At 37.6% G+C, this 21,952-nt stretch overlaps 1 protein-coding gene across 2 annotated transcripts in view; it reads right to left on the reverse strand.

The window, feature by feature from the left end:
* Positions 1-21,952, reverse strand: part of sema6bb (sema domain, transmembrane domain (TM), and cytoplasmic domain, (semaphorin) 6Bb) — a 171,443-nt gene that overhangs the window by 91,809 nt on the left and 57,682 nt on the right. Inside the window, exon 1 of one of the 2 annotated variants that reach the window (XM_032572026.1) lies at positions 201-309. In XM_032572026.1, the coding sequence (XP_032427917.1) occupies positions 201-309 (109 nt within the window). Of the gene's footprint in view, positions 1-200; positions 329-21,952 lie in introns of those variants that run through there. The other variant, XM_032572025.1, reaches the window with a different exon arrangement.

The following is a 21,952-nucleotide window of genomic DNA, read 5'->3' on the forward strand; positions in this document are numbered from 1 at the left end:
GACAGCAGTCAACACCCTTCGTGTGAGAGCCTCTGTGACCTGCATGACCTACACCACGACCGTTCTTCGTACCCCTACCCCCCTCTATTCATCACCATGCGTGTTTGGCTGCAGTCCAGAGCTTCCCACTTTGTGTCTTGTGAGAGAATGCACACAAGGGAATAAGAGTCTACAAGACAGAAAAGCCAGGAGGTCATTACCTTCAGTGGGGATGAAGTTCAGGGGTCCGGGTTCCTCTGGGAATGCCAGGCTGGCTGTTCGGAGGATCCAACACATCAGGAACAAGGAGTGAGAGATCCCTGCCGCCATCGCAACACAACTGCGGATTCTGGGAACAAATACGAAAATAAATTAAATAAATGAGTAAAACACAACACTGAGCTACAACACAATCAGGCTGGTTCTCCGTACTGATGTTTCTTTTTTTTTGTACCCCCAAAGCTCCTCTATCTCCATGCTGAGATGTGCAGGGAGATAAGTGGCCACTCCAACTCAGGGATTAAGACATCCTCTGTGGTGGAACTAGTCTAGTCACCTCTGAATGCAGCCTGATCACTGTGGCATCGAACATCATACCAATATGACACATCTTTGAGTAAGACACGAGAGCAGAGGAGTGGCTAAAGATCTCGGGTGAGACGGGGAGGGAGAGAGAGATATGCCATTTACATGGATGAAACCAAATCTCCAAAGGAGCAGAGTGAGTGAAGCGCTCCAGACGTCAGGCATTATCTAGGATATGAAAGCGACTGAGAAGAGGTGGTTTACTTAAATTAAATGCCTTCCAGCGACACAAATCACCCCTCTGCCAGAGTGGCTTAAACTGATGGTGTTTTTTTTGTTTTTTTTATCAGGCAGCACTGAGGTACATATAGGTTCTGCGATGTAATTCATGTGGAAATACAAATGATGCCTAAATGAAGCTACCATCCACCATCAATCTAGAAAATAACTCCTCAGCTCTGCCTCTTTGGAGAAAAGCTTCTGGGATTGCTACTGACTTGAGCCACAAACCTCAAAGGATATAAAGTGGCTGACCACAGCCTCTACATCCTGATACTGCAATTTTGCTTCAAAAGCACATGTGTGACTCAAAGTGTTTCCAAAAGGCACTTTGTCAAGCTGTTACTGACTCATCTTTAAGAACGTGTCAGGTCTATCATCCACTGCAGGCATCACATTGTGTTTTCACTTAAACTGCACACACAGTAATTTGAAGAATCCTGAAAATGAGCACTCCTCCTCTCATCGAGTAATAAGATCTAAAAGTCTCCATTCCAACCACTGGAAACACAAAACATTTCTTACAGTCGTGCACAATTGCAACATCTCACAATTTGAATAGCCAAAGCTGAATTTCTTTATGCAAAATGCAGAGGCATTTCACTGTGGTCACAGATGTGCATTGTGTGAATTTATGCAAATTACTGAACAGTGGATAACTTGGAGAGTTGCTGAACGCAAGGGGTGTAATCGGCTTATGAAAAGGTTTACATTAAAAGGTAAAATCATGATGATTTTCAAAATATTTAGACAATTCCAGATGAAATTTTGCCACTAACAATAAGTTCTGTTTCTCCTACTTCTATCCTAATCCTTAATTTGTCCTATTTTTCTCTCAAGCCAATTACTGAGGAGATCACTAAGGTCTCACTAACTGTACTGGTCATTCATGGAAATAATTATTCTCATCATTTTTTCTTTCTTTTTTTTTGCTAAGAAAATAAAAAATTAGAATTTGTTAATGCAATCAAAATGTAGCCTAAATAGCTAGTACTTCTGCCACAGGCTGTAAAGTAATGTGGCGTTCTTTTGGAGTTTTTTTTTACACCATCTATTGTTTATTTGGGTGAAAAGTATACATTATTTTTATTATTTTCTTAATAATATAATCTCAGAACAATACAATAGTAATTTTACCAAGCAAAAAGATGAAAAAGAAAAAACATGTTCATGTTGATATTTTTGTTTGTTACATTAGATTTTAAGTTAAATTAATGCTGGCAGGCCCCATGTTTGCATGCAGCACTGGATGGTGAAAGTAGGCTTTCGCTTGAATTAATGGCACAGTCAGAAATGTGGAGTCTTTTTCCAGAGACGTGTTAAAAGTATTTTATTTGGTCTATTCAGTTATGGGAACACAAGTAGAACAAAAATGACTGAATAGAGAAAAAAAAAAATGCATTAGTGGTTATCAAATCTGTAGGTCACGATCAATGGACCCCAGCAGCTGTAAGATAGAAAGCCTGCAACGATGAAAGCATCTGCAAGGTCACTGAACAGTGCTAGAACATTCTTTCGCATAACAAATATACAAGCAGCGGCTGCTTCATTTTTTCTGCCCTGCTGCAGAATTCCAGCTAGAGTCACAAACTCACAGCCATAAAAGAAAAAATAATTACATCTTGCCTGGCTTTAAGATTTCCATTTGTAACAGAGGCAAAGGGATTTAGACCAAACATCATCCTATGCTGGCTACTTCAAGTAGGTTTTAGGTGGCAACAGACAATTTTTGTGACTCCTAAAGCAATCTGTGCCGTCTATAAAATGATGCAGCTTTGTTTGTTGCTTTTCCTTTGGTTTGTCTTAATTCCCAGCAATGATCCCTATTAGTTACTGTTTATGGATGGTCAAAGAAAGATAATAAGGAATGATGTTGACTGGAAAAGTCAAATACTTTAGAGTTTCATATGTGACACCAGCTGTTCTTTATTTTCCATTACTTTTTGCTTGTCGTTTACCATTAGTTTCATTCATAGTTTTGTTAAATGCAATTTTCTGGCTAAATAATTTAATGGCTATACTGAAGTGTAGGTTCTGAGCACAATCAAATTCAAGGTTTATATTGAAAAATATGTTTATTTTGCAATCTGAACAATCAAATGACAAGCAAATTATGCTTTTGAAGTTACCTTGATGTTACAAACAGCTTGCATAGATAATTGCTTAGATGGCTTTAAGTATCTCCACACATCTGGTTTGTCAGATAAGCCATTAATAGCATCCACATTTGAAAAATGTTGTTCTGAGTAAACCTTTTTTAACACTAAATACCTCTAACACACCATTTCCAGCTTATTAGTGAAACATGCAGAGTTGTCCTAGTCAATGGAAAAAAGGAATTGCTGATAAAAAAAAATCTTAGTTTATCATAAATTCAGTAAATTAAGTTTTTATTTCTACTAAATCAGTTCAAGAATACTTTGTACATGCATAATGTCTCTTTTCATGGACTAATAATATAAAGATGTGCAGTCTTAATGATTCACCAGTAACAGAATGAATAAAACTACTAAATAAAAAGCATTAGAAGAAGAAATGTACGGGTTATGATGAATACAACATCAACTTTTTTTAAAAACTCGCTTCTTTAAAAAAGCGAGATTGTCCTCTTTGGACAATCTATATTTTTTTACTTACTTTAACTGCAAGACTCAATCCTAGCAATGTTCCTTCTTTTATCTAAGTAAAGACTATAAAAGCTTTCTCCACTGAAATGTGCTTTCCATCTGAGGTCATTTTTTTAAGTTTCTTTCTCACATGCTCTTAGTCTTCCCCGAAGGATACAAACAGTCATTGTGCAGCCCATCTCTTTAATGGAGTCACAGACATAACCTTATCAAGACACATAATCTTTATGGGACATTTCTCAAATTCCCTGGACTGACACCAGAATAAAAGTGGGAGGCATGCTAATTACTCAACACCCACAAGCAAAATTACAGGAGGTGAAGGTTAAAGAGTCACACTGAGAAGAAAGAAAGTCATTGGCTTGAAAGTGATAGATTTAGAGAGAGATAAGTGAGACTGAATAAGACGCACACAAAGAGAAGATGAGGAGTCAGAGAGATAGTATATCCAATCAGAGAATCTTTTGTTTCACCTATTAAAAATGTATGACTAAATGTCAGGCAGTATGCATTCGATTTGTATAATTAGACACCCTGGGCTATAGGATTTCGCAGGCCAGCAGAATAAGTAGATACACAAGTCATAAACCAAATGCAGGAGGGAGATATTTAGTGTGCATGTGTATGTGTAAAACTGTAATTATCACAAACAGCACCAGCCAAGTCTCTTCAGAGGCATCTATGTGAGGTAAAAGCTGTACTTCAGCATACTAACACTGGTTAGAGCACATTGCGGCTCCAATTTAACATTTGAAGTAAAACTCTTAATTGAACACCTGGGTGTCACAAACCTCTGTGTTCAAACTATAAATGTCAACATGTTGTTTTTTTTTTGTTGTTGTTCATATGGAAGTTGGCACACAATATGAGCTTCAAGGACATGGAAAATATCAGCAGAAAAACGACGCTGTCTGAGGTAAATGCACAGTTGGAGCAACTGAGGAGGGATTTTGTTTTCAGAGCTTTAACATGCATAGTCAGGGAAGGTCTTCATTTATAAGACTTGCCAGGTTGCCAAGTTACTGCTAGATGTTATTAAAATAAATCGCAAACAACTGTTTGTCGAGCATAACTTGAGCTGCAACATAAAAATGAGAATCTTGAACCAGCAGGAGCACAAGATGCCACAATAGGGATGTGATCCTCCCTATACCAAGGGGTATTTAATATTTAGCATTTGCCAAAACCAATTCTTAATTCTACATCTGCAATATTTATTACAGATATTCACACACAACACATCATAAGTCACCAATGCTTTGATCCCTTTTTACCTTACTGCTGCCCCTTGAAGCCTTTTCTGCTTAGCGTTTTCCTCAAAGTGCCTCATTTTAGGCTTAGTTAACCAGAGGAACACATTGCTTATGGAGCTCTTTCGCTACCACCTTGATAAATACCAAGTTATTTAGTTTACATTGTTTAGTTTGAACTATTTCAATTAGAAAATGCAAGGAACACTTTCTGAAATGTTCCATAGTGATATAATGTAAACATCTGATACCATTACAGGTTTTGATGTAAAACTGTAGCCTCTGGGGGACAGGGGTTAGCAGGGCAACTCCCGTTCCTGGGAACCAATGTTCTGCATGTTTTAGATTGTCCTTTGATTTAACACACCTGAATCAAATCGATGGTAATTAGGAGATAAAACATTACATAATTCAGCTATTTATTTAACTATTTTAGGAAAGGGAAATACCTAAAACATGCAGGACTGGAACTGACACACCTGCAACAACCAAGATCAGAGGTTTATTACAGTCAGCTACTTAAAAAAAAAAAAAATCAATCAAGGCGGCAGCGATCAGGACCCCAAACTAATACTTAGATTTGAAACAGGACATCCCCGCTCAAAGGACAAACAAGGACTGGTTATGTTTTTCAATTTAGTTCAGTATAAAATTGAAAATATCTTGGTATTTAAGCCAGTTGTGACCCCTAGTTGTTAGAGATCATTAAGTACCACTAAGTGAAATTCTTCCTCATTCTTGCTGATTTACATTACAAATTAGCTGAAAAATCTATAATGTCTACTCTATTAAGTAAAACCTCAATGAAAACACAGTCAAGTCAGGTTAAAGCACACAGCTATATTGGATGAATGGAAATAATTGGATTGAAGAATGTCTCCGGTGTTAAATTAGATGCTGCTTACAGACGGTGACCCTGTATTTCACAGGTCTTGGTGCTTTGCATGAAAAAAGAACACATCATCATCAAATGAAAACACTGATAAGCTCTGAAATGTTTTTGTTACTTATTATAGTTGCCATGGTGTCTCCTGCTTTCTCTTCTCTTTCAGTCTTTTTTAAAATTTCAGCACCATCTCGTTATGCAGCGGTTTGGCTCTGACTGTGCCTTAACCCTCAGCCTTGATGATGTATTTTTGTAACACCGCTGTGAGGGACTTGCAGGAGAAAGAAGGAAAAAAAAAAAGAAAAATTGGACTAAAATGGGGGTTTAAAGAAAGCCAAGATTATGCATGTCCTAGATATAGGAGCCTGGTAATGAAATGCAGCCAAATTAATGGGGGGAAATGTAGGGTGGTGTAGGTTGGAAAATTTTTGATTAAAATATTTAACAAGATGGTTTCAACTATTATGCAAAGGTATCAGAATGCAATAGTGCATAATATAATCCTTTTTCACACTTGCCGCCTTGCTTCAGAAAGCCTGTGCAGAAGAAATATGAATGTAAACATCCTCCATTTCCAATCAAATCCGTTTATCACTATTCTACAGTGCAAAGTGTTTTTTTTCCCCTCTGTTCACAGGAAATAAAAGTCTGCTATTTCTTCTGTGGATTTCATATCTATTACAACTGGCTTCATCAAGGTTAACATATGCTTCATAATAACAATAACTCACAGGAACAAAAAAAAAATGGTGCACTGTTAAAGGAGACAATCCACGAATTGAACTCCAATTCTGCACTTAACCTCATAAATTAACTTGCTTGAGCTTCCGGTCTTTAAGGCTTGTGATAGGTTTGTCTGGCAGAAAATTGTGAAAGCCTTACCAGCTGCAGAAGTCTACTATTTCAGTGAAAAATCTCTGAGGAAAAAGTTGTACGCTTTATGTTTGGCACAAATGCTAGCAAGTCAGAACAATGCGTCTCGTATTTAGTGGATGAAGAGACAGATATTTTACCAAAAACATAAACTGAGAGCAAACCAAAAGTGATATTCATTAAGAACAGAATTAAGAGAGCTCAAAATAAATTGTCACTGCTGTGGGATGATGAAATGACAGTGTGTCACCACATATTAGCAATCCTACTTTGATAAGACGATAATTAAGTGAAGCTTTCCTGGGCTTACAACTTCTTGCACTTCCAAGCAGATGATTTGCATAATTAGTGCAGGTTTGAAGTTTTTACAACTTCACTCATTCTTTGGTTTCTATGAATTTTGCAAAGATCTGAGTGGAAACATTCTCAAAGAGATCTACGCTCCAAGTCTCTCATTTTATTTAATGCTTTAAGGCAGTTTGTAGCTTCGCTAGTAAAAATGATTGATGTTGTATAAAAATCTTGCTTTTATTAGCAGTCAGAACCCAACGAGGGAAGAGAACTTGGTTGAAAAACAGCAGCTTTTTTGTGACTCCAACAGAGCGTAGTACAGCACAACAGCTTATTTTTTATTATTTTCCCCAAATGAAACTCATGCTGCTCCCTAAAGCAGAAACAACCTGATATTCTCCTGGAAGCTGAATGCCTCACCTACAAAGCTAATCAGATACAAACATTCTCCACTGTGCACCAATATTTAGCACTTTAGATAAGCTCCACACATCTTGGCTAATAACTTCTAACTTTAAATCACATACACAAAACTGTCCACAATCCATGGATGTTCCTGTATCAGAAAGGCAAAGTCATGCACGACTCCATTTTGAAAAGGTTTTTGCTACATTGTAAAACCTTGTTATGATGTGTCCTTTTTCAGATTCTTTCTAGAATTTCGTAGATATTTACCTGTTGTACCAAGAAGAAAGTGACACAAAGTTTGTTACTATTCAAGATGAAAAACTATTTAGACATAATTCTAATGTACAAAATTTATGAAATATTCACTGTACAGGGCAGAAATAACTTTCTGATGATTTTTATGGAAAAAAGTAGTTTCACTTTTATGTAAAGATTCGGCTCAAAAGCTTCATACTCGATATGAAAATATACAAAACTAGATAAACCCTTGTCAGTCTAAAAAAGGCTCTGTTTAGTAAAATGTATATTCACTTTACTTGAACATTTAACAGACCGACTCTATAATTAAGCGTGATGTTCATAATTTAACACTTTTATCTCACCCTGGTAGTAATGCAATTAGATCGCACACAGTTTTTCCAAAATATAAAAACTGCATTGTCCTCCCTTCTACGTATTATATTATACTTCATATACCAATGCCAATAGTTGCAATACGTTTAAAAAAAGCTTTGACCTTGAAGTTTATATCTTGGACAGTTCTGATCATCGGGGTGTATTCTGAGAATTGCTTGACAAATAGTTTATTTTGTTATTGAACTGTGGTCATGTGCTGCCCCATAGAGTCAGAGTTTTGGTAGCTTTTCTCCTAGTGAGATCTACCTCCTTGGAATTGCATTGATTTCTGTAACAGGTATAATCAAAGTATATGCACAGCAATCAGCGCAGCAGTTTTGATTCATTCATGAACAACCCGACTCTTAGAGCCGAAGAACGAGAAGCGTAAGAAAATCAGAGGAGAATGTCAAGATTTTGACCTTTATCTGATGTCTATGACTCAATGCAATTTTCCAGGTTTCCTTAGATAGAAACTTTTTAAGCTACTTTGAATAATTAACTGAGTTTATTGTACTGTTTGACGACTAGGATTAATCGAAAGGTATGCATAGTTTAGTTGAAAACATTTCCTGTGAAGTGCCTAGAGATGATTGTTGTGAATTGGCTCCATTAAATACACTTCATTGAAATTGAGTTGATGTATTTGCTGCATCTGTTTTGGTTCTGTTGACTAAAAGTTTGGTTTGAATGTTAAGTAACAATAATGAAATGTGATTATGGTTCATAAAAAAGAGAATTAAACCAGCAGGTACAATGCCTGACAAGGGGAGATAGGACCCCTATCTTAACTTCAAGTCTAGCTCACCTTAAAAAGTCATGCTCTGTGGATAATTAAAAATATATTGAACTGAGGTCAAGACAGACAAGGCCTATCACTGTTTAGCAACTTTTATTACAACAACAAAAAAAACCCAATAAACTACAGCTCCCAGCAGGCAAGGGAGTGGGAGACACTGATGACCTTCAGGCTTTTGAACATGAAACTGTGCAGGAACACGAGGAAGGATGTTATGTGAGCATTTTTATGATTGTTCCACTTTCTCCATGTGGACCAAAAGACAGCTCATAGATTTCCAGCAGACTGGGCTAATCATCTTATTAGCGAGACGGGAGAGGCTGCTTTATGGACTGAGTAAAATCAATGACAGGTGAAAGCCCAATGCTCCTCGGATCTCCTTCATTCGGCAATGACACAAGAAACTGCAGGGAGAAGATGATGAACGGGGATAAAAAAAAAGTGTGAAAAATAAGCCTGGGAACAGGGATTTAGGACGTAGATTAAAACAAACACCACCACAAAAGATCGGGGGGCGAGAAAAGTGGAGGAGGACACAACACAAGGAGAAATAAAGTGTAATCAAAGTGAAATATGAGAAGCCAGCTATCCAAACAGAGAGAAGGAGTCACAGCGGAAATACAGAGGGGAAAGCCAAAATATGTGTGGAATGAGAGAGACGGAAAGGCAAAGACTCAGAAGAGGAAGAGTTTGGAGCCAAGAGGACTCGTGTGCTGCCAGATTTATCTGCACCAGGAGCCAAGAGCAGACTAGCAGCAAGAACCTTCAAGCTCATCACTCGCCTGGTATGCAGCTTATCCAACGTGTACTCCTTGTGTAGTCAGTGATTGTATATTTAAATAATTGCTGGGGTAAATCAAAAACTTCCTGCTGCAGGAAAGGTATCACAATCTTTATCCGTGGAAATAAATCTCAATGATATTGTTGATGTTATTGTCTTCCAGAATGAAGTTGCCAATGAATCAACTTTATAAATCTGTTCATTTTTGCATATATTAAAACTTTAATACAAAGATTTGAAGATCTTAGATTAACCTCCAAGTTTTTCAAGCTCAGTTTTTCAATCCAAGTGTTTTCAGTTTTACTTTAAAAAGACAGCACATCTCTGCTTTGATTAATGGACAAAACTGGTAGAAATCTAATACCGCCTGACATCAGCTCTCTGTTCACCGAGGAGCATAAAGGAAGAAATCGAGGAGGCCTTTGTTTTACTCTATTTTCAGACGTTAAGTGAGCTGTTACTGGGTCTTGTTGGTAATGTTTGCACTTAGAAAGGCCTCCGTGAAATTCTTGCATGAGAAATAACAGCATGGAGCAAGAAAGACTGGCAATCACATTGACAGATGACTTAAATTACATTGTTATGACTGTTAAAGGAATGAGTGGTTTGAAATCTACTATATTTGACTTGTTCTTTTTTTTTTACCCTCAGACAGGCTTTAATAACAACACATTTGTTTTGTTCTTGAGACTGCGTGCTGTAGAAGAGTGAGACCTCCAGGAAAAATGGTCCTAAAAAGCCCTATGATTAACCAAGAAAGTCATCAAAGCTCTTCTCTATAAGCATTTCATCACAGAAAACATGTACACATGTATACAGATGTCATATTCATGATGACTGTGCTATCCCTGTATGCAACATCAGCATAGCAAAGAGCTACTTAGGCTGAAATAAATATCAATATAATTATTTAATTGTATTGAGCATCTCTATGCCTGTAATATATTTGGTGATGTCTGTTGTTTAATGCAGCAAAAAATGTTTCAGGAAGGCAGTCAGAAGGGAATCATTCTTCTCCACTGTCACCAGATGCTTGGTCCGGATGAAGGACTGCTGCAACGGCAACGACTTTATGCAATTGGCTCACCCTTCCTTGGATAAATAACTCTTTACGAATTGGCATAAGATGATCAACTCAATTTGAGTGTAATATATTACAAAGAGGACAGGGTTGGCTTTTATCTAATTGGACATGAATCTTACAGAGTGACTGGGTTTTATTGGTTTCATCGGAAAGATCTGGGTTGAATTGGAGCCAGATTTGACTCTGCATAACTAGATATGAATTGAACCTGTGCCATGTTTTGAATGGGTGATATGTACCCATAAACTGAGTAGGAATGAATACAAAAATCAGATAAACAATCTGCTCCAAAATAGCAACTGTCTAGGAGATTTAAAGCAATAGTTATTCCATGTGAATGTTTGGGCTTTTCTGTATTTAACTTGAGCAAATATTCTTTCTTGTATCAATGGAATAAATTACATAAAAAGCATATTTGTCTTGCAATGTAAACCAGTGCAAGCAAACATTTCTTCTGGGCATTGTGTCTTCACTTAAGTTAAACCATAATCGTCTCCCTCCATCTCTCTCAGGGCCAAGTGTAAAAAAAAAAAAAAAAAAAAGCATCTAGGAATTCCCTCCACCGCCAAGTTATGAACACACAATTTCATCCCTTTTGCCTGGCACTTGAGTGACCCGAGGTCTGTTTACTAGAAATTTACATCAGCATAAAATCCTGGAGCCTTAGTAACATCACACATATTTAAAGTGAGAGACAGCGTGTGAGGGGAGAGAGCAGGAAGGAGAGAGGGAGAAGGAGGAGTGGATGGTAAATGAAGGATGAAGAGTGACCTTTTTGCACAGAATGCTTATTTTCCCATGCACGGAGAAATAGCAAAGACGCACTTTGTGAGAAAGATGTTCAACCTCGGTAACAAAACAGAAATTCATCTCTCTTCCCCATTTTGCTGTTATTAAATCCTGAGACTCTCTACCACATCATTATTTTCTGAGTACTGCTGATAGGGTCTTTGTGTATATTGTTCACTGGACTTTGATTTCTGGGCTTTGTTCTTTGTCTCATTATTTTTGGGTACAGTTGAGTTTCAATCATGACATGTCTCAGTTAGGAGTAGCTTGTCTTTATATTCAGTGTGCCTCAGTTTGTTCCTTCGTTTTTATGTTGTCTTTGTAGTTTTTTTTTTTCTTCTTCAATTTGTGTAGAGGTAACAGTGGTGGGAGTTTTATATCAAGGTTTTATGCCCGAAACCTCTACAATTTTAAGCACTTACAATTATTGTATTTGCACTGTATTGCAGTTTTTTACAGAAACCTGAGCTGTTTAGTGCACAACTAATAGTTGTCTTGTGAACCAAGGGGTACGTTTGAAATGAACTGTAAGAGTAGGGATTAAAGGATGGAGCTGGTATAAGACAATCTCTTTCATCACAAATGCAGATAAGGTCCCTTGAAGATGTGAAAAGAAGGCTGATACCAGAGTGCTAGATTAAAGAGTGCTAATGTAACACTTGTGATAGCTTATTGTTGATTGAATATATTTGAGTATTGCCAAAGCTCTATGTGAAATTGTGTCCCTGTTATTAACCTTCACACTCCCCCAAAATTGCAGCAGCAAGGACAAAAAGAGGAAGAAGACTCTAGTCACAATCCGAAAGAGCCAGAACAAAGACACAATAGTACTGTCTGACAGTACAGTATATGCATGTTAATTATGGGTCTGAGTTTCAGGAAGGCTCTTTGAAAAGCCTACACCTTTTTATCGTCAGAGTTGTCTTGTTCCACTTTAATGTTTTAATAATCCACATACCTTTCCTTATGAGGAATTCTGACTGTGTTGAACCGTTTCCGTGCAGTCCTAAATTTAAATGAACTTTACTAGGAAGAATGTAAGACTGCAGGTATCCAGGTCAGTCGGATTTTAAAGGCGAGTATTATTTATTTTCCACGCACATAGTGGCATTTTATAACTATAACAAAATTAAGTAACTATGTGCCTTAAAGCTGGTTTGAAAATCCTGCATGTATCAAAAACTAAACAAAATTTGACTTAGACGTATCCGACACTTTAAAATTGATCTCCGTTTCGTTAAAAACTTACACCTTCAGCACATTATCACAGTGATTCTCCATCATCGCTGATGCTGTAAGAAATCATTCTTGGGAGAGTTGTAGTTTATATAACAAGCTCTGCAGATGTAAGTGTGTGCTAACCATCTCCCTTATAAAAGTTTTAAATGCCTGATTGGGTCGGAATTAATATCCAAGAGGGAATAGGAAAATTATTGTACTCTATAAAAACTGTGGCCAAACTCAACATGCAGCAAAAACTGGTCGTTTGGCACAAAATACAAACTAGCTTTGAGATTATGGGTATAATAAATCTTTTCCATCTCTGTGTCAGCACTTTGGTCACTCTTTTGATAAAACAGTATTGTGAGACGTGGTGGTTGAGCGCTGTTAGAGAACACGTCAATTTTGAAGTATTCATTCATTTTGACTGCAATGAAGTTATATTTGTGTCAAATACAGGAGATTTATGTATTCCTACATATTGCCCGTCCATTCTCAGCATTGTGAAGATTTTTTAAAGCATCATTGCATCTTGCCAACTACATGCTTCGTCATGATATACTGTATTTAGTTCCCTAAAGTAACTGGAGTATTTTGAGACTTGAGAACACGTCCATCTTCTTTTGCTGTGTGCTAAATATCTTAAAAGGGGAACTTGGGACTTAATGAGAGAATGGCTTTGATCATCAAAACAATTCTTGAAACGAGCAGAAACATCATGTTACATCTCAACAGCAGAGATAGTTGTGACCTTTGACTTCCCTCCAGTTTACAGCAGCCATTAGTGGGACAGAGGTCAGGGCAGAGTCCATAAATCATACTCAAACCATCTTTGTAGGAGGAACCAAGTTACACTGCACTAAAAATGAAAAGAATACACACTCCAAGACTGACAGGAGGCTAAAAGCTACTCCATTCATCAGTGGCCAGAGGCTCCATAAAGTCCGTGAGGGGAAAACACACAGGGCGATAATCCTTAGCATGGTTATAAATAATATAGAAACCCTGCTAATGGCAATAAGAGGTTCTGGAGCATAACAGGACCCCTCTTGATGTGATTATTCAGCTAGATGTTCCCTGAGGACAACAAGCATTATCCTGAATAAATACTCGGAGGTAACTTAATAGGTCAATATGTTCCCGTCCAGAGACTGTTTGACCTTTTTGGTTGCAAATCAAAAGGAGAGGCGAATTTATTATAATAGCAACAGGTGGCTACCAGAGGAGGTGTAGGAGTTGGGTGGCAGACAGAAACAGAACATTTTGTGGAGGAAGGACAATGTAAGATGAAAACAATCTGCAGACAGTGCCGGGATGAGTTGTGCTCATTAGTACAATGTGTTGGAGTTTTTGGTAATAGCTTTATGAAAAGCAATTTGCTACGTGCAGAATACTACAGAGACATAAACAAAGGTTTCACATCTGACAAAGGATGAATGCAATGCTTTCTAACTGGGTTCTTGTAATTCCTTAAAGTTGTGTTTTCTTTGTAGAATAGCTGCTGGTTCTCTCTTTTTAATGAACCAGTGAGATGCAAGCTACAGACCGTAAAACTCTTTTGAATAGTCCGATTATGAGGTTAAGTATAAATGTTAAAGCACCGAGGACCTGGAAGATGCTTTAAGTTACCAATCCAATGTTTTCATTTAAGAAGTCCTTGATCTGTAAGCAACTTCAGTCACATGGATCCAAGTACTCCACCTCCTAAGCTGCAACACTGACTTCACAGATTTCACAGCTAATTTAAGTCCCTGTTGAGAAGTTGTGGGTGCTTCTTTGTTGTACAAGTCAGCATCCTGTAGCAGTGTGATAATTACAGAAACAACTATCTTTCTTTGAAAAAGACAGAGCACAACAATTTTCTGTGTGTGTTAAACAGGTCTGGGCTTTGATAACATTGTAGACAGCAAATTAATCCCCGGTGCCATATTGCCTAATAATTGTGCAGGCTCTGTAACTTTAGATAATGCACTTTATGTGACAGGAGAATAAAAAGTAACCGCCAAAGCAATTCTGTTTAAGAATAGCAGGAGGTTAAGAAATTCAGGCTTAACAGACAGAGATGTGTTTTATGTTCAACTAAACTGGTTTGGGCACCATTGGTGATGCAACCAGTTTTCCGTGTTTTCATCGCAGGAACAATTTTGAATCCAAACCATCAGAAAAAACACATAAACCCCACAAAAATGTTTATTATTTTTGACATATTCTGTTTAGAATGCTCTAATCTTCCATAGTCTATTTACTTGAGGAAACCTTATTGAAAGATTCCCTCAGGTAAAAATTTAAATGCATGCATAGAAAATTTCAGTTGCTTAGGGTTTCCAAATGTGAGCATTTTAGATTTATTTACCTATTTTAAACTGTATTATTTATAATTCATTGAATTACTTCATGATACTAAATGAGCCTATGTGACTTTTTTCAATTTAGTCTTTTGTTTTCCAGAGACTATTGAAGAACAATAAATTGGTTGATTACATTTGGATAAATGATTTGATAATTGGAGGGTTTAACAACTAAGGTACTGTGAAAAATAATTTTCAACTGAATTTATAGTTCCAATATTTTTCAAAACTTATATGTAACTGTTTAAAATATTCAGGATTTTAATCATGACCAAAATATATTTTTTCCATAATAGAGCCATTCTGCCAGCTCTGGTTCTGGGACATGCCGACAAAGTTTTAGCCTCTTAGGTTGGCTTCTCTTTTAATCTGTTTCAGGACAAAAGGAAGCATAGCAACTTTTAGTTTCTTGGAATAATAATAATAAAAAAAACGTCAGATTAGCAGTGGAACAACATAGGATCAGTCATGCATCTTCCTGCTGTTTGTTTGTGACCCATCACTGAATTTAAACCAATCAATGGGGTCACACAGAGCTGTAGTCACAGCCAATATTTTCAGCTGAATCCATTAAAGCCTTTTCCGACTCAGTTTTATACATGGTTAGTCTTCTAATATCAGAATCTGTTAATAGATGCTGCTGCTGGTTTGAGAGCAGCTGAATGAGAACGCTGGAGAACTTTACACTGCTTGTTTATTTTGACGATTTAAAGTTTGTTTTTGTTTCCTGTTTTGTGGGCTACATAAGCACCTGTGCTGTAGTCTGTCAACCACCATTACAAAATTTAAGGAAGGAAGGAAACAACAATAAAGAGGTGTCAAGTCATGTCAAACTTGTACTTAGAAGTAACTTGAACTTACAAGATCAGACGAAATGTACTGAGAAAAAACAGCTGCTTATTTTTCACAACTGATCGTAAAATATTACCATTTCTGATGAATAAGTGGAAAGTTTAGTTTACAGTAATGTTGGGACACATTTAATGTTTATCTGCAAGACCCATATGTATAGTTTATTTTAAAAAAATAGTTCTGAGTAAAATCAAATGAGCACCTATGTATAGAGACGTCTGCTTTTTTGAATGCAGATATAAATAATGTACGTTTTGCCCACTGTCTTTCTTTCCTAAAATCATCCACAAAAATTGAGGATAAAAATGCAAAGTACAAAACATTTGTTGTAAAGATGCAACGTTGTAGCAAGTAAGAGCTGCAAATGTAGCACCAGCCCTAGTTAAACACAGATACTGCATAAATAATATCTCTCAGATATTATTTATCTTCTGCTTCTTTCCAGCTGCTCACTCTTGCACAGATCCAGACCCTTCTGTTTGCTTTCAAAGCATTCTGCATAAACATAATGAAGAAATAATTCACAGAGTCCTGTTGCTGCAGAAGACACACACTTTTAAAACTGAAAACAATAACCCTCTAACTGTGTCCAGATTTGTCACATTCACAGTCCAGAATTTTTAACCAGAATCATGTTTTCACAAGCTTCGCTGTGAATGTCCTAATCATAAACAGTATCTAACAGCAGTTTTCTCTGTCTTGACAGGGACAGTGAGGCATGGTGCTGTATCTTCCCAAAGCAGAAGGCTGACAGAGCAGAGTGGCGCAGGTAAAAAAAAAAAAAAATAGAAAAATGTACCTGCAAGTCACCAGCCCTTTGATTTCACACATACACATCCTATCTGCCTTCATCTGTGCGCGCAGGCTCACACTCAACGCGTCATCGGCTTGGACGCCTCTCGGCCTCTTTTCTCCTTTCAGCATTCACATTCACCTTCATTTCTGTCTTCCATCACCACAAATCAGCCACCTGCTCATTCGATTCATTTAGATCTATTCCACCTGTATCACTTTCAATTTCAAAACAAGCTTGTGCACTGCATTAACTTCGGTTTTCGTTTTCTGCCTCATCCCTCTGCGCTGCTTTGATTGTCACATCTCATGTGGCTCGCAGACACACCGTGACATGCACACACCTCACCGCAAATTAGCAAACGTCTACAGTTGACAGTGTGCACACCAGACGGCTGTGAACAGAGGTGCGTTCGCGCATGTGTACGAAGCAATAGATCCAGAGTACAAACAAACTAACAGCTTTGAATACACAAACCTACACACACAGTCTCTCAGGGCATCACAGCAAAAACCCTCTGACCTGACTGTGTGCAAGTTGGATTCTCCTCACTGTGTCTGAGAAGCATGTTAATCAGCAAAGGAAGCTGGAAGCGCCGCTGTTTATGAGTCCATAATTCAGCTTCAGTCTCAATCTTCTGTTGCCAGTTTGAGCAAAAAGTCTGACTTCCTGGTTATATCTCACATTCTTACTCCTCCTTTTCTCACTGAGAGTTTTAGTTCTCTGAAAGATGGGTAAGGTAAAAGAACTATTTCCCAAACACACTAATATTTTACCAATTCCTTCGATATGTATGAGCTTGCATCTTCTTCACCAGAAGGCAGTCCAGCATTTCAGGGTTGTAGTGAAGCTGGAGTAAACAGAGGACAGCAAATGGAGAGAGCGTCATAGAATCCAGTCTGATTTTATTCTCTTGTGAGTTCAATATGAATATTTTTCTTCTTTTTTTATCTGGATATAAAATATCTGCTTTGCAACAAAACTATTTGATTGACAGCTTTGACATGATTCTCTATACCTGTGTGTTTCTAGGTTTTGGGATCCAGCCAACAAGTACAAATAATATTTTGCAACATTCTACTGAAACGCCACAATATTTCTCAGCCTTGCCATGTCCTATCTAGTTTCAGACTCCCTCTGATAAACTAAGAATAACTGATTATAATAAGTCCATTAAAAAAACCAAAAAAAAAACAAAAACAGATTCAACATTAATGGCCAAGATTGTACATATAGAAACAATGAATTTGACTTCTGTTCCACTGTCTATTTACTAACATTTTAAATGAAAATATATAAATTTGGTGGGAAATGCAAAGCATTTTGTTTATAAATGCCTATAAGAGCATTTGTAAGCTGTGCGTAAATGTGTAAAGATGATAAATTTAGCTTGAAATCCTACTGAAGCTTTATTTGAGGTTTTTGATTTGTTAGGAAGGAATTTGTTCAGTTGTAGATAGAACCAATGTTCTCACACAGTATTTAATCAGAAAAAGTGTCTACACCTTTTCAATCTATTTTTTCAAACTAGTAAACTAGTTTTTCTTTCTGGTTGCAAAAATCTGCTTTCAACCCAGCCATCCAGCAAACCGTTGCAGATGGGAACAAACAGCAAACTTTAAATAGATGATGCAGGGTGTTTCTAATAATCTTTTCCTTTAGATATGGTCTTTATTGCAAACGTTCCAAACTTAATATTTTCTTCAAAAATTATTTCATGGTGAAGCAGCAGGCACACTGTCTGTGGATGTCCTACAGCTTTGGTTGAGAAAACACTTGAAGTAAAAGAAACACTGTTTATTTTTGATCTTTTTCCCCCCCATCCTTCGGTCAGCGTCCTCCTGAACCCCCATTGCTCTTAAGACTTTGAGTTCTGCTTGTGGTGCTTTTAAAACCTATTCGGTCACGGTGTCTGGAAGGCGGTCGGCGGCTGTGGGATGCTGGATAACTTTTAGAGGCCGACTTTCAAAGGGGGGAGCAATGAGAGCTGCAAGGCTAAGAGGAAGGGGAAGGAAAAACGGCCAGAGGAGAGGCCGTTGTGCAGAAAAAGAGAGAGCGATATGAGGCCGTTCCTAAGGAGATTTCAGCCCGAGCACTCAGTTATAATTCATGCGGGGCAGGAAATGAGTGGTGTTGGTCGTCGCAGCGCAGACACTGATAACAATGGTGAGACAGATGATGAGGCAGCAGAGGAGACAGAAAAGGGTAAATTAGAACAGAAGAAGAACATGCATTAGGGTTGAGGAGAAGAGCATGTCCATTCAGCCATGTCACATGTTAAAAATGCACTGACAAAAGAAGCACTTCAACTTTATCAGACAAAGGTGTGGTAGCCCAAATTAAAAGAGATGTTTCTTCCTTGACCTGAATGACTCAGACGGGTCATCAATAAAGACGTGTCATGGTTGAAAGCCTCTTTTCTTCGTCTCACCCCATGTAACTTGGCCTCTATTCATGGCGTTGCACTTAAAAATAAATGCATTCACATGGCACACTTCATAGATAACATCTCAATGGGATTTTCCCTTGCTCAGTCACCCACTAACATCCACTCCTATTAGCATAAAACACCCCCAAGCTCCTCGTCGGCCCACCATCGGAGTGATGTTTTGCAATTTCATTCGCTACCTGGCATCTTCCACAGCAGATTAAGTCAATAAAAGCCATTTCCTTTTAAAGTCAATGGTCCCCGCTTCAGCTGTCAGGTTGAGCCAATAAAATCAGAGATGAAAAAATTGAGAGCAGAGAAAAATACTCGTGAGCTCTCACTTATCTGACATGGGGCCATCACAAGTAAAAGCATTTAAGCAAGTATGCGGGACATTTGCGGTATTGATCGTGAGGGCTGAAACACACAGCAGGCTCCAGGATAGGCTAAACACAGTGGAGCTATTCTCAGTGTTACCTGTCAGGAAGCCAGTGGAGAGGAATGAGGCAGCTCATCTGGGCTTTCCAAATTCCACACAACAAAAACAAGAATCCAACACACAGCTCCATCAGCTCTGTCTGTTCTCCCCATTAAATAAAGCAAGGATCCGGTACGGGGACCCTTCGTTCTTTGGCAGGTCAGGCCATGCAGACATGAGTGTTTTCTCTGTGTAACAGGGCTAAGTGACTTAGTCATTGACTGGTCTTTCTTCTGGTTCTTGAGCATTGGGGGTAAAACAATGAAAAGCCAAGCAGACAGGAGAAGAACCCCCTGCTGCATCTGCTGACTGAGGCTGCCATTAAAAAGAAACAGAGAGATAAGCAGAACCACCAAGGCGCTGAAGCAAAGTGAGGTTTTCCTCCAACCAACTATCCCTACCTTACAATGAGAAATACTGAAAGAGAAAAAGACTATTTGAATGACTGATTTAGCATGGATGTAATATATCCTGTAACCTTAGTCTCTTCTATTCACTGAATGCATTTCGCATTCCTTCTGAGTACTTTGAACTACGTCTGATGGTTTCTAAAAAAAAAAAGACAACATTGTGGAGAAAAAAAATTGTGACCCATGTGAGGAGATGTGACGCTTTCACTTTTCCAGTTTTGTCCATTTCAACCTCAAAGTAATAACGAAATACATAATTAAATTACATTTTTAACAATCATGCAATTATGTTGTTATGTTTTGTTTTTATTTATCATTTTGTTTTTGCCTTATGATGGACTGGATAGGAACTAGTCTAATATAAACATAGCAGAATAAATTTCTGCCAAAAAACTTTTCTGTAAAACTGTAAAGTGGAATTTAAAAATTTATTTCATATATTTACTAAAATAACTAGGAAATCATGATTGACTATAGGCATAATTTTACAATACCCAACCTAGATTATTCTGTAACATTGTAGAGGTCCAAATTTGCAAGAAAAAAATTTATGTTTTCCAAAACGCAAGTGGTAGATCCAGCATTCTTTCCTGCATCTTAATGACATAATCTGGGAAAAGAATCAATGCAGTCATATTGCAGCTTTTTCCTTACTAAATTTTTTTTTTTCTCAAGTATTCTCATTAACATTCTCATGAATGTGTTTCAATGTCAGAATAAAAATAACAGCATCAGATAACATTATTTTAAATGTCAAAATTAATATTTTCTATTTTTTGTAGCAAGGGTAGAAATAGTTATTGCTTTTCTGATTTAAGTAAAGGTAATTGTTACACACTTTGAGTTAGATCAAAGACATCATTGTGTGAAAGTGAAAAATCAAAATGAACAATTAGAGGAGAGCCATCGCCCTGAGTCCCCAAATGCAGAAATAAATTTGTCATTTAACTCAAAGCTGAGTTGTTCCGACCTCTGAGATATTACAGACCGTATTTTCTTAAAATCCGCTCAACAAGCAAATGTTACTATATTGCAGATTCCCTAATATTTAGTCATTTTCCTGACATGTTTTTTTTTTTCTTTGTGCATTTGAACAGAAATAAAACAAAATCTAAAATTAGATGGAGATAAAAAATTAAATGTAAGATTTTCAAACATGCTTCAAGAAATGCTTGGGGAACCTTCTAAAAGTCAAACTAGGCCGTGTACATTTCTAAAGAATATCGAGCCAAAGCTCAATGAAGACTGGCCCACATAAAAAGTAGCAAACATGTGCTCCATTGTCAGCGCACATGGCAATTATAAGTGAAGCTATGGTCGGGGCCTGGATTGATCCAATAGCAGCAACAACAACCTGCCTGTTATTGACAGATCTCTGGAGTTTCACTGATGCACACATGCCCAGAGGCCACTTTGCTGGGCTCCAGCTCCCACCCACCCCCCACCCCTCCATCTTTCGCTCCCACTGGCTCACTCTTTATGTGAGAAGCAGCACTATTCAACAGTGCCTCAGCGGTGTCAGGCTTGGTGTTCCTATCAACAAAAGAAATCCACTCTCAGAGCCTGAAGACTGTTATTATTCAATTCTTCTCCTGGCATAATACTTTGATAAAGACTTTTCTGCTTCTGGAAGCATGGGCTTGTCTCCTATTGCCTGAGTTTAATTCAGTGTGCATTTTGCATTCATATGATGTGCAAATAACATTTCTGTCACAAACATTATTAAATATTGAAAATGTGCCAGATCCGGATCAACATTTGACAAGGCTCTATTTACAGGCTCCAGCTCTTTTTAGATGGTTTCATAGAACAGGCTTACATCTTTTTCTTGTCTGAAAATGCCTATTTAATCTGCTTTGGTTGGTCAAACCGGACAGAAAAATTGGTTATCCTAATTATTGCTTTGACATGTGACAAAGTAGATGCAAATATGTACACAGGTAAATCAAAAAAGCCGAGACTCCAAACGAGGAGTTTGAGGCAAAGCGTGTTTAATTGGTAGATAATTACTTCGTTTAGTTTGAACTACCATCTTTGAAAAAATCTTGGGGAGGTTTTAAATGAACAAAGAATAAAATTAAAATGTTCAGTATTACTTATGATGTTTCATTGCTTTGATCATAATTACTGTTGATAATGGTTCACTTAGTCATCAAGGCACATCTAAACATCTTTAGATTAGCGGCTGGCACTGCCGCAGAATAAAAGATTTGAAATAATTGCACCGACTGCCATT

This window comes from Xiphophorus hellerii, chromosome 9 (assembly GCF_003331165.1).
Source record: "Xiphophorus hellerii strain 12219 chromosome 9, Xiphophorus_hellerii-4.1, whole genome shotgun sequence".
Classification (NCBI taxonomy): domain Eukaryota; kingdom Metazoa; phylum Chordata; class Actinopteri; order Cyprinodontiformes; family Poeciliidae; genus Xiphophorus; species Xiphophorus hellerii.